At 37.8% G+C, this 12,502-nt stretch overlaps 1 protein-coding gene across 4 annotated transcripts in view; it reads left to right on the top strand.

The window, feature by feature from the left end:
* The window catches only part of med13a (mediator complex subunit 13a), an 89,133-nt gene extending 77,655 nt beyond the window's left edge, over positions 1-11,478 (top strand). For 3 of the 4 annotated variants that reach the window (XM_087268696.1, XM_087268697.1, NM_001281468.2), the window contains 11 exon segments: positions 9-432; positions 577-796; positions 2,259-2,450; positions 3,144-3,367; positions 3,518-3,660; positions 3,963-4,121; positions 4,911-5,096; positions 5,227-5,381; positions 6,391-6,555; positions 7,546-7,646; positions 10,308-11,478. In XM_087268696.1, coding sequence (XP_087124822.1) covers positions 9-432; positions 577-796; positions 2,259-2,450; positions 3,144-3,367; positions 3,518-3,660; positions 3,963-4,121; positions 4,911-5,096; positions 5,227-5,381; positions 6,391-6,555; positions 7,546-7,646; positions 10,308-10,440 — 2,102 coding nt within the window. In that variant the 3' untranslated portion in view covers positions 10,441-11,478. 4 annotated transcript variants of the gene reach the window in all.
* The last annotated feature ends 1,024 nt before the right edge of the window (positions 11,479-12,502 follow it).

The following is a 12,502-nucleotide window of genomic DNA, read 5'->3' as shown; positions in this document are numbered from 1 at the left end:
TTCTTCAGCTCCATACCTCGCTACACAGCCATTGGACAGCTCTCTCCTTATTCAGCCAACCCCTGTCCCTTCTTCCACCCAATCGTCATCTTCACAATCCTCAGGCTCCGCCTCCTCCAACTCTCAAACCTCAATGGCCTCTGGAGGCTCCGCCCTGAACAACAACAACAACAGTGCTGCCAGCAACAGTGGCTCAGGCCTGCCAGGCAGCACCAATAACACTCCCTCCTCCTCCTCCTCAGGCCCACAGGGCAGCAGCATTCAGTCTGCCAAGCCCAGCTCGTTCCCTCCCTTTGGAAGCATGGGAGTCCAAGGTAACAGCTCCCAGTCTGGGGCTCTGGGCCAGCAGGCTGTCACCCAGAACTCGAGCCTCTCTGGAGACAATTCAGCCATCAACAGCCAGACTCAGGGGCCATCTGAACCACCAGAGAGGTACACAATGTATTTGTTGCCTTTTCCTGTCTCAATAGTACCATTATGTATCCTGTTAAGTTGTGATGTAACATGTAAGAGTGTTAAGATCCTCAGTTTTATCAGGTTTTGTGCTAACAGCAATTTTTTTCACACATTCTTCAGCACTATGGAGAGAGAAAAGGTTGGAGTTCCTACAGACGGGGATTCTCATGCCATCACATACCCACCTGCAATCATGATCTATATCGTGGACCCATTCTCATATGAGGAGGCGGAGCCAGGGACATCACAATCAAGCAAGTGGACTCTGGGACTCCTTCGCTGCTACCTGGAGATGCTCCAGGCCCTTCCAACTCATATCCGCAACTCTGTCTTTGTACAGGTAGATATTCATTTTACTTGATGCCAAACATCCTCTATAGGTTTTTTTTCCATATTTTTGTGATTTATACCATATTTCAAAGGAGATATAAATAGAAAATATACACATATGTTGGGCATGATCCTTATATCATGAAAAGGGACGGGTTTTCTACTGAACTAAAATATATTTGCCTGTCATTGATGCGGTACATACTGTATAATTACGTTACATGAAAAATACTGTAGTAATTACTGTAGTCTTTGTAAGCATACTACAGATAATTTCTTGAATTAAACTGTCATAATAATTCTATTAATATATTGTGGTACAACACAACTGTAGTAATCAACCTCATTCAATATGCTTCAGCTTTCTACACTATAATTATACACCATGACAACAGTTTACACTAATGTTACAGTATTAATTACAGTTTATCAGTTTACTAATGTTCACAAAGAGTTGTACACATTATACACTTAACTATGTGGTTAAAAAACATGTTTAGTATAAATAACTATACTTTTCCCCATGCTGATATCTTTCAGATATCACAAAATAACAGATGAAAGCATACAAAAGTGTTTCGCATAGTCTCCATTATTGTTTATTTTTGTACAGGGGAAATGTGCTCCACAGTAATTACTGTCAAGTTTTGTTGTGAGGTTTGCATTTCTTTTTTGTTCTTTCGATGAACTTTTCATCAACATCCACCGCTGCTGCAAATCTCAATGTTCACCTTACGGTTGTTTATTCTGCCAAACTCCAGCAAAGACTTGGATTATTGCAAAACAAGACAGAGATTTCCTTGCAGCGATTACATGGCAGGGTACATTATTTGTATTCTGGATTTCGTATGTTGCTTGTTTGCATATGATTTTTATTTAGCACATTAACATATTTATACACATAGCTAGGCCTGCATATAGTGTTTAAAAAAAGTTTGTACACATGGATGTATTGAATAAATGTTGATTACATGCCGCCTTTTCTTCCAGTTTTTTAGCCAGTTTCTTGAACTTTCCCCCCTTTATGAGCTAAAACTTTTGAAAGTCTAAAGGTGTTCGCATTTCATATTTTGGCCCAATTTAAACAATTATAAACAACATAAAACAGAAATATTCTGATAGCGATTCCTATGTAGAAGAACCACTTCCTACCCTCCATTTGAATTTCGCGCATCGTCAATGACGTCATATGAAAACAACCTGTTGTAGATCTTATAACATGATGTAATATTTCAGTTTTGATGTTTTAGTGTACTGTGAATGAAATCAAGTCTAGCAGAGTGGTTCTCAACTGGGGGAGCAAAATTACTTGAATAACAAAATTGACAAAGTAATCATAGTGTTGGGCATAGAAGTGACAGTGGGAAAGGCAGAGAACCACTGTTTTAGTGTGACTTGATGTCTCCCATTACCTCCAAGTGTGTTTTGAAGTTTATAAAGACAGCTGTATAAATGTTTTTTTGTGTTTTTAGATCGTCCCCTGTCAGTATCTGCTCCAGCCTGTGAGGAGTGAAGAAAGACACCTTTACGCCCAGCACCTCAAGTCTCTGGCCTTCTCCGTATTCACCCAGTGCAGAAGACCCCTCCCAACCTCCACCAATGTGAAGTCATTGACGGGTTTCGGCCCAGGCCTCGCCCTTGACACCTCGCTCAGGAACCCAGATGTGAGTGAGAATTTTAGAAGCAAAGAAAACGAATAATTTAGACATTGTCCTACATTTTGTGATATTTGCAGTCTGTCAGTCTGCCATGTTAAAGGGCCAGTCCCAAGTGCCAACAGTGTCAAAATGAACTCTCCGATTTGAGGCTCCCAGAAGCCCATGCTTCTGACCCCTTCTTAGAGCTCTTGTACCTGCAACCCATTCAGACTCTTTAACGGCTCTCAGTGCTGTATGAGAACTCGGTGACATGTGGAGACTGTTACACTGACCTCCCTGTCCTGGAACAAAACCAAAGGGGACTCGCACAACCCAACAGTTCTCTTTCTATTATCTGCTTGGGCAGCTCTGTGAGACCTCCCTAATGGGATCCGGCTTGCATGTTTTGGCAGAGGAATCCGAAAGCTCCACTTGCTCTCCTTTCTTCACCGAGCTATTTGTAGAATCCAATTTTCTCGCTCCGCTCACTAACGCTGTTTCTCCCACCCCACTTCCTTCCCCACTCACAAAAGAGCTGTGACTACTCGGTGGGGTTTATTGATTCCATAAGAGAGGAAAAGGTTATGTTGGCATGTGCCCGGGTATGACCACCATTAGTCTGATGGCTCCACATTAGCCTTTCACATTTGTACTCTGGCCTTTGCTGTTCTTGAGTTCTCTCACCTTATTTTTCTTTAACATTTGACTTTCTTGACACAGAGACCAGAGTGTCTGCGATTGTACACGCCACCATTTATCCTGGCCCCAACGAAAGACAAGCAAACGGAGCTGGGTGAGACTTTCGGAGAGGCGTCTCAGAAGTATAACGTCCTTTTTGTTGGCTACTGCCTGTCGCATGATCAAAGGTGGCTGTTGGCAACTTGCACGGACCTGTACGGAGAGCTGCTGGAAACTTGTATCATCAGCGTAGATGTACCCAACAGGTGAATTACAACTTTCTGCATTTTCAGACATTAACTAGGATTAATTATTCACTCCACACACTTCAGGAAAAGTGTCAGGTTTACAACCGTTATTACAACTATATTTGTGACAAGTAAACGTGTAAAACTTTGTGTTTTTTGTGGTCTCAGAGCAAGAAGGAAAAAGGGATCTGCACGGAAGATGGGTCTACAGAAGCTTTGGGAGTGGTGTTTAGGTTTGGTTCAAATGACATCGTTGCCATGGAGAGTTGTGATTGGCCGGCTTGGACGGATAGGGCATGGAGAGTTGCGAGGTAATGGCTGTTTAAACGCTTTTACATTATACACAATACAGCTTGGCTTTGAGTTGCTAATTCCTCTTTTATAGTGGTTGCTGCTTGGATTTATTAATGTTTATAAAATTAAGATGTAGTTTTATTAAGAATTCATTAAGTGGCGTCCTTCCAGCCAACACACCTATCAGCATCCTGGACCAGAATGAATCAGTTTTATAATGCATATTTAAATTCACAAGATTTATTAACACTGCAGTGCAAACATGGGGAGTTTTGCCCGCAGGGAATGAATTTATGGTTTTTCTCTTCCTCTTTCTCAGACTGGAGTATTTTACTGAGCAGACGGAATCTGCAGTCGGTGTCTCGGAGGCTGAAGGAGAACTGTAAGCTGTGCGGGATCTCAGCATCTGACACTCCCAGCATTCTTAGCGCCTGCCTGGTTGCCATGGAACCCCAGGGCTCATTTGTCATCATGCCAGGTAGAATCACACTTCCTGTTTCTCTCCGTATGGTGTACATGTTCTATCCTAATTTTTATGGCTATGCTTTTATTCATTACTGTTAATGGTGTACATAGTTAACTTCTGCCCCATAGGTAGTACCAAAAATAACCGTGACAAATCTACCTGTTACCAAACAGGTTTCCCAAACACATCAAAATTGTTATTAAAATCCAAATAATAAAGCAGAATACTAAAAATTACAGCTTAAAATATATCCCCACACTGCTGTAGTCATGAGTCTTTTTTCTGTGAATGATGGCCTCAGTGTGTCATAACGCATGTGTCTGCTGTCCCAATCTGATATACACTCCTGTGTGTGCGTGTGTGTGTGTGTCGATCCAATAAAACACTTTTCCACACTCTTATTGATTCTCGTGCTGGTGTGATGATACTGAAGATCGATGGCTTTATTTGACGAAAGCTTTTCATTCTGTCATGGTATCAAGATGTATTGCATCTGATGGATTTTGCCCATCACTCACAGAGGTTTCAGAGGGGCAGCTGCGTATACAAGGATGCCTGTGCAGTGAAAAAAAACATGTTGAGCATTTTAATATAATTTTAATCAAACCCTGATTTAATGAACAATGAATCGCTTGAAACGGTGCTTATGCCCATGACTACTCATGTGTCTTTTGGCCTGGCTGAATGTTTTTATATATATATATATATATATATATATATATATATATATATATATATATATATATATATATATATATATATATATATATATATTTAAAATCTCTCTTGTTTCTTTTTCAGACTCAGTGTCAACAGGCTCGGTGTTTGGTCGCAGTACAACTCTAAACATGCAGACGTCTCAGCTGAGTACGCCGCAGGACACGTCTTGCACACACATCCTGGTGTTCCCCACCTCTGCCTTTGTGCAAGTCAACAGCTCCAACTACACACATGAGAACATTGACATTGCCTTCAATCCTGGCAATGGTGAGGGAGACCCTTTATTTTACTGTATTTTGGACTTACTGAGAGGGCGTGCATCATAAACTACCTCATTAAATATTGCAAGTAAATACAACACTAAATAAATGACTCTAAATCCTTGTCTCATCTTCAGATGGATCGGATCCAATGGGAGGCATCTTTGACTTACTGGAGCAGGAGAATGACCTGGTTGATCCAGATATCATAAACATCCTCCCTGCCTCACCCACCACATCACCAGTCCACTCACCCGGATCCCAGTACCCGCATGGAGGAGACGGGAGCAAGGTAACAGAAGCCAGTTCGTTTGTGACTAATAATATGCGAACATCAGCTTATTTTCCTCATGAGAAGCTTTCCATTTAAATGACACTAACTTTGATTATTAGGCTTCTAATGTTAAAATGATTTGTTAGAATTAAGTTACTCTTGAGCAATTGTTAGTGTAAATCGTTCATCTTCAGAATCAGTCGGGCAAATAATTTTTTGGATTTCATTCAAGTTTCAAAGGATTACTGGATGCTCTTGCAGAATAAACGGCTAAAGGCTAAAGTGCATTTTTTACTTTTGCGTTTGTGTTGCTCTGCAATAACACTTCCAAAACGCTAACTGGCAGTAGGTTTTTTGTTCCTCTGTGTTGAGTTTCTTCGCTGGTGTTTTGATTGTCTAAATGCTACCTTAATGTACAAGTGGCTAACACTTGCTCATTCTGGGGCAGGAACCTGCAAACGTGCAACAACTTTAATCATAAGGTAAACACAAAACAACAGTGTCCATCTGGAGTCCCTTCACAGGAATCAACACTTGTAAAAACTCACTCCAAATGGGTTCACATGGCTCTCACCCCCGCCCACACTTGACAGCTCAGCCAAGCCGGCCATTCATAGAGCTTGTGCTATGTGTTGTAACGTGTAGTTACATTTTTTGAGAGGTGCATGTCAGCGTCGTGTCAGCCAGGGGGAGGGCTATGTAGCCGCGTATAGGTTGCGCTGGAGCATACGCGTGTGCTTGACGTACAGATCAGCCTTAAACATATAACGCCAGAAAACTGTTTCTTCATCTTTTTTAATTTCACTTTTTATTATAATAATAATTAATAATTTAAATGTCCTACAATAAGCAGAGCAAACCATCACAAACAAATAGGAGGAAAGATCAACAAATGTGCACACAAACTAATACATGTTTGAGCACTCCATTTATAAATAATAATTGTTCAAATTATGGCTCTGACAGTTGGTAATAGCTTTTTATTTTTGTTTGAAACTCATTGCTTTATCTTTTATCTTTTTTTCAGGGTCAAAGTACAGACCGCATGGAGTCTCACGAAGAAGCTCCCAATATCCTCCAGCAGCCATTAGCTCTGGGCTATTTTGTGTCCACAGCAAAAGCAGGTCCACTGCCTGACTGGTTCTGGTCCGCGTGTCCTCAGGCACAGAACCAGTGTCCCCTTTTCTTAAAGGTAACAAACTACTCCTTGCAGACATTCTTTGGATTTCATCTCATATGTTTAGCAAAACAGGATTCATTTTTGTAAGCAAACACTAAAACCTGCAAAACATCATTTTTAACTGGCATCAAGGCCAGTCCACTGTAGGAATTACTATATTTAACATCTATTCTAGCACATCACATACAATCCTTTATTAATGTGCTCAGCTTTGTATTGAGCTGCTGTAAACGTGCAAGCTGTTTCAATTTGGATTCTGATCATGATCAATGGGGTTTCTATCATTAAACAGCTGGAAACGTGTTCTGAAAGGGACTCCAATGATTTTGTTTATGTGTGTTGTAGATGTGTAGGCTTTCTTGATGTTATTAAATCTTTAGAGTTGTAGTTTACGATAGTTTTTTGTGTGAGCTATATGCAAAGTAATTTGCTTAACAATTTTGGAGCCACAATGCTAATGCTCTTCTTGACTTGAGAAGGCAGAGGATCGCCTCCTTGTGATACTGCACCCATCTACCTGTCATGCTTTGTTCAGGTCACATGACCTTCTGATTCCTCCTCATGCAGCATTTATAGAGAATCCTGCAATGGGGGATTTTTAATAATTCAGTAAGCAGGGATTGGGCCAGACTGCTGTTGGTGTGTGTTTATAGAAGAGGAGGAGAGAAAACAGGCTGATATATATGGAGGGAATTGAGCTCACAAAATGTGTTGACATGAATTATTAAGGCAAAGCATTTGATTTGATAAGCAGCTGCTCGCTTATGGCTGACTCTTGTACACAATTAAGAAGTCGGGAGCGAAATGTTCCCTAATAAAGGAAATTGTAAACGGGGGTATGAACGTTTTTGGCGTCTTGTGTTTACTTGTTCATGGGCGTGTCAATTTAATTCATAACAGGCCTTGACAATGAGAGGAAACGCTCGGCTTTGTAGCTTGTTTTGGGTGGGCGTAGATTAATGGAGTCTGTCAACTGAACATTTCTTCTCGCCTTTCTCCCAGGCCTCTCTACACCTCCATGTGTCTTCAGTGCAATCGGATGAACTTTTGCACAGCAAACACTCTCACCCTCTGGACTCCAATCAGACCTCTGATGTTCTCAGGTAAGTGTTGAAGAAGCCATATTCTGCTAGTTGATTTCTGGTCTGTGTTATAGGATTTAATAAGGATGTGATTTTACTCAGAAGTAAGTATGTACACCCCATTTTGGAAATGAATATGTTTATCCATTTCTCAGTGAATATAGGCAATGTATTTTGGTGCATTTAAACAAAAAAAAAGTTTTATTAAACAGATACATTTATTAAAATAATATTTTAGTCAACAAACATTTAGAATTTGAAAGATAATACAATTGAATTCAAGCACAATATTGCAAAAAAATTACAACCTACAAAATTTCAGCTAAATGTTTTTTTTTTTTTTTGCTTCTCTTGATTTTTCCACCTTGTTAAATGTGTATTTAATATTTTTCTATAACATAAATTTGGCTGTACTGGTTTTGAACCGTTATTTTAAGTTATTTTGTTAGATAAGCTCCAGATTTGGCTTCAGTACTGACTAATCTAATGTACATGCACAAATATAATATTTTAAAGCTTCCTATTAAAAATATAAGTTCAAAAGATAGATTTGTGAGGGGTGTACTTAAATATACTGAGCACTGTAACTGTTTTGAAATCACAGTGAAGTACATTTTTGTGCAGAAAGTTGAAAAAAGTGCAATTTCTTGTTTTCTTTTTTCCTAACCAGTGGTTTACCATATGTGCCTTTAAATGTAGCGATATTTCGTTTTTTATTTGGGACAATATTATATATCTAGGCTAATTCTTTAAACTATGATTACTTGCACATTACTGTAATATTAAAAGCTACACTTTATAGAGCACAAACTGTTAAATTCAATTTGTGTTGGATTAACTTGAAATAAACTGTATGCATGTGAAAAAGTAGTTTTCAAACTAAAGTATAATGTAACCTAATTGTAATTTTCTACAATTCATTGTCGAATTAAAATTATTTATACAGTTGCTTTCACAACTGTTTATGACATTTATTTAAATATACATTAGATAATTGAGATTTATTTAAGAGCATCAGATCCCGTTAAGAAATTGTTTTTATAGATAAATAAGTGTAAATTTTCTGAATTTTTAGAGATGTCCTTTTTAGTTTAATTCTTGTGCAAACAAATGACCTGTGTGTGGACATAATGTTTATTGTACATGAGATTTTGAAGCTATTTTATTGATATCTGTCCAATGTTAAAACAGTGATTGTGCAATTACATGAGACATAAGCATTTGTTCATGTTTATTTTGACCGGAAGTGATACAGCAGAATAAAGAGATTTCAATCACAGGGTATCCGCGGGTTCTTAAAAAGTCAAATTCAAAAGTCAAATTCAAAAGCAAAATTTTAGGCCTTAAAGAGTCTTAAATCCACTGAAATATTATGTTGTAGGTTTTAAAACATTTTTAAAAGGTCTTAATTTTCCTCTGTCCAAGTAAAGCTACCCAATTAGTCCAACAACCATCCAATCACCAATATATATATATATATATATATATATATATATATATATATATATATATATATATATATATATATATATACACACACACACACAGTTGAAGTCAGAATTATTAGCCCCCTTTGAATTTTTTCTTTTTTAAATATTTCCCAAATGATGTTCAACAGAGCAAGGAAATTTTCACAGCATGTCTGATAATTTTTTTCTTCTGGAGAGTCTTATTTGTTTTATTTTGGGTAGAATAAAAGCAGTTAATAATTTTTTAAACACCCTTTTAAAAGCAAAATTATTAACCCCCTTTAGGCTCATTTTTTTTCGATAGTCTACAGAACAAACCATTGTTAAACAATAACTTGCCTAATTACCCTAACCTGCCTGTTTAGCCTAATTTACCTAGTTAAGCCTTTAAATGTCACTTTAAGCTCTATAGAAGTGTCATAAAAATATCAGGTAAAATATTTACTGTCATCATGGCAAAAATAAAATAAATCAGTTATTAGAAATGAGTTATTAAAACTATTATGTTTAGAAATGCATTGAAGAAATCTTCTCTCCGTTAAAGAGAAAATGGGGAAAAAATGAACAGGGGCTCTAATAATTCTGACTTCAACTATATACATATATATAAACAATTACACAATTAGGAGTTATACTCAATTAATTTGGACAAAAAGCCAACAAATATATATTTTTGATCTTTGATGTAATTGTGTCTATAATAAATATACTTTAAAAAATGTTTACTTTGTCATTTAAAAAAAGGAACATTACGTTGAAAAAGTATATGACAAATTAAAATATTTGGCTAGAAATAACTTGTATCAAATGACATTAGGAAAAGCAAGAACAAACGAGCCATTAGAAAAAATCCTTAGTGTTTAGCGCTGTATAAGTCTAAAACTTCATTCAAAATGGACTTAAAGTCTTAAATTTGACTTGTTGAAACCTGCAGAAACCCTGAATCTGTACCAATTAAGACAGAATTTGAAAGAAATGGGAGCTATTGAAAAATAACAACAACAGAAAAAGCTTACAATTATTGGATGAGAGGAGTGGTATATAACGCTTAATCACATTTTATTCCCACATTAAGACAGCAGATTAGAGGATTTTAGCATTAAGCTCCCCACGTTTATCAATAGATTAATACTGTAGTACTGTAGTTTGAATACGTGTACATTACACCTTCCAGATTAATAAGCATTAATATTTAACTGTTTCTCTTTTGTAGATTTGTGTTGGAGCAGTACAATGCCCTTTCCTGGCTGACCTGTGACCCTGCGACCCAGGACCGCCGCTCTTGCCTGCCCATCCATTTTGTGGTGCTCAATCAAATGTACAACTTCATCATGACCATGTTGTAACACTCACTGAGCAGAACTGAGAGCAGGACCTTATCAGGGAACAGAAACGAGGAGAGTGAAGAAGAAAAGGCGGATCTAAAAACAATCCAACGGAAAACTACAGTGCTGGACTTTATAAGTGCGCGAGATACGATCTGGGTAGGCAGTCACTACACCTCAGACCCAGCACTGTGGAGGAGGATCAGGCGTCTGGTGTTCATAACACTCACTCGAAGACAACGAGAGGCCTTGAAGGAGAATGCAGAGGCCAAAGAAGGAAGATGGAAGTGCTGACTGCTGGTGTTCGACATCCCAGGTTCAACGGATGCTACAAGCAATGGTAGCGCGCGGTTCCTCGGTTAGCACGGATTCGGCCAGTTCTTTAATCAACGTGTAGGGAGGAGTTATCTGTATAGAATCTGATGGAAAGGGACTTTTGATGCTCTTTAAATGAGAATGAATTCTTGGTTTTAAGACCTCTAATTCCCTGTTTCTTTTGGATGGGATTATATCCAAATGAAATGCCTGCATCTGTCTTATTTATTGTAAGTTTTTAAATGTATAATTTGTCTGATTTCTTAACCTCTTTTATATATAAAAGTTCTAGAAGGTTTGTATCGCCTTCCTGCTTTAAAGCAATTGGTCAAAAATATATGTAATCGTCTTAATTACAAAAACGAACCATCAAACGGAAAAAAACCCACTAAAAAGATGAATAAAATAAAGTTGCGGTAGGTTGCTTTTAGAGTATTATTTTTTGTAAGGGAGACACAGATTATTTGTATTGTCACGATGTACAGAGGAGACTGGATAGGGGGTTTCAGTCCGCGCCTTTGCGCGTGGACAAAATTACAGCTAAGCTTTAGCTGCACGGGACTTGTACAGCAATGAAGTTCACTGTGTTTAAAAATAAAGAGGTACATTGTCGTATATTGTATTTTATACCACACATTTAGACACAAAAACGAAAAACTGCAATATATAAATAATTATATATGAATGCCGCACCAGCATTGGGTGGCACTGCTTCTGTTTTAGGAATAAAAAGAGTCAACTTCATGTTTTTCCTGTGTTTTTTGGGTGGGGATGTTGGGATGTTTCATGAAGGCATAAAAACACCTAAAAATTTGCTTCAGCTTTCGCATCCACCCCATTGGCTCCTCCTTTTTGCACCAATTTCGAGTGATAATGAACACTTTTAGACAAGAACCAGTTTTCTTTGAGAGTGACAGAAATGTGGTGTAAACGGACTTTGATGAACGATCTGGGTGGCTGTTGGAAATGCAGTGTTTGTGCACAGAGAAAGATCAATTTCCTCTATCTTACTCTGTTCAGAATAAACTGTATGCTGATATTCAAAGACCCTGGGATTTCTCTTACTTCCCACACCAAATCTACATGCTTTCCAAATGCAAAAGTCTGATAAACAGCTTTAGGGTCAAGCACGCCAAGGCCAGACCTCACTGCATTTGTGAGGTATTCACATGAAAATCTATTTAGGGTAGGAGTATATACCAGGGGAAATGTTCATAATCATAATATGCATTATAAATGGCAATATACTCAAGTTTAACACAGATTTCGCAGATAACCACTCTAAAATGATTTGTAGGTTAATTTGCTTAATAACAATCGCATTTAGCTTTATGGACATTTTTATCTAGCCTCATGTTTGATATGGTATTGCTATGAATACATGGTTTAAACTAGATATAATGACATCTATAAAATCACAACACATACTACATTTAGATTATATATAGATTGCATTTAGACTCACTTAAAATATGAATCAAACAATTAAATGAAAATGACTTCTTGAACCTAGAACTTAGGTAACGTAATAGTTGAATGGGATAAAGCGTTCACAGAAACTGACTCCCATTAACGCTTAAATAAGTCTTTACTCTCCGTTATATACATAACGTTATATAAGTAACTTTTTGTCATTTGTATGTTATTTCCATTTTCACTTGACATGTAAATTCTTTACCTTTGCTTCAAACGTGCCACTTATTGGTGTTTTTTCATAATTTGAGGAAGAACACGGCTGTGGTGTTCGGACAATGGTGCTTCTAGGTAG

The sequence above is a fragment of the Danio rerio genome, chromosome 10 (assembly GCF_052040795.2).
Source record: "Danio rerio strain M-AB ecotype USA chromosome 10, GRCz13ab, whole genome shotgun sequence".
NCBI classification, from domain to species: Eukaryota; Metazoa; Chordata; class Actinopteri; order Cypriniformes; family Danionidae; genus Danio; species Danio rerio.
Note: the sequence above shows the minus strand (reverse complement) of the source record. Positions and strands in the feature narration are given on the sequence as shown.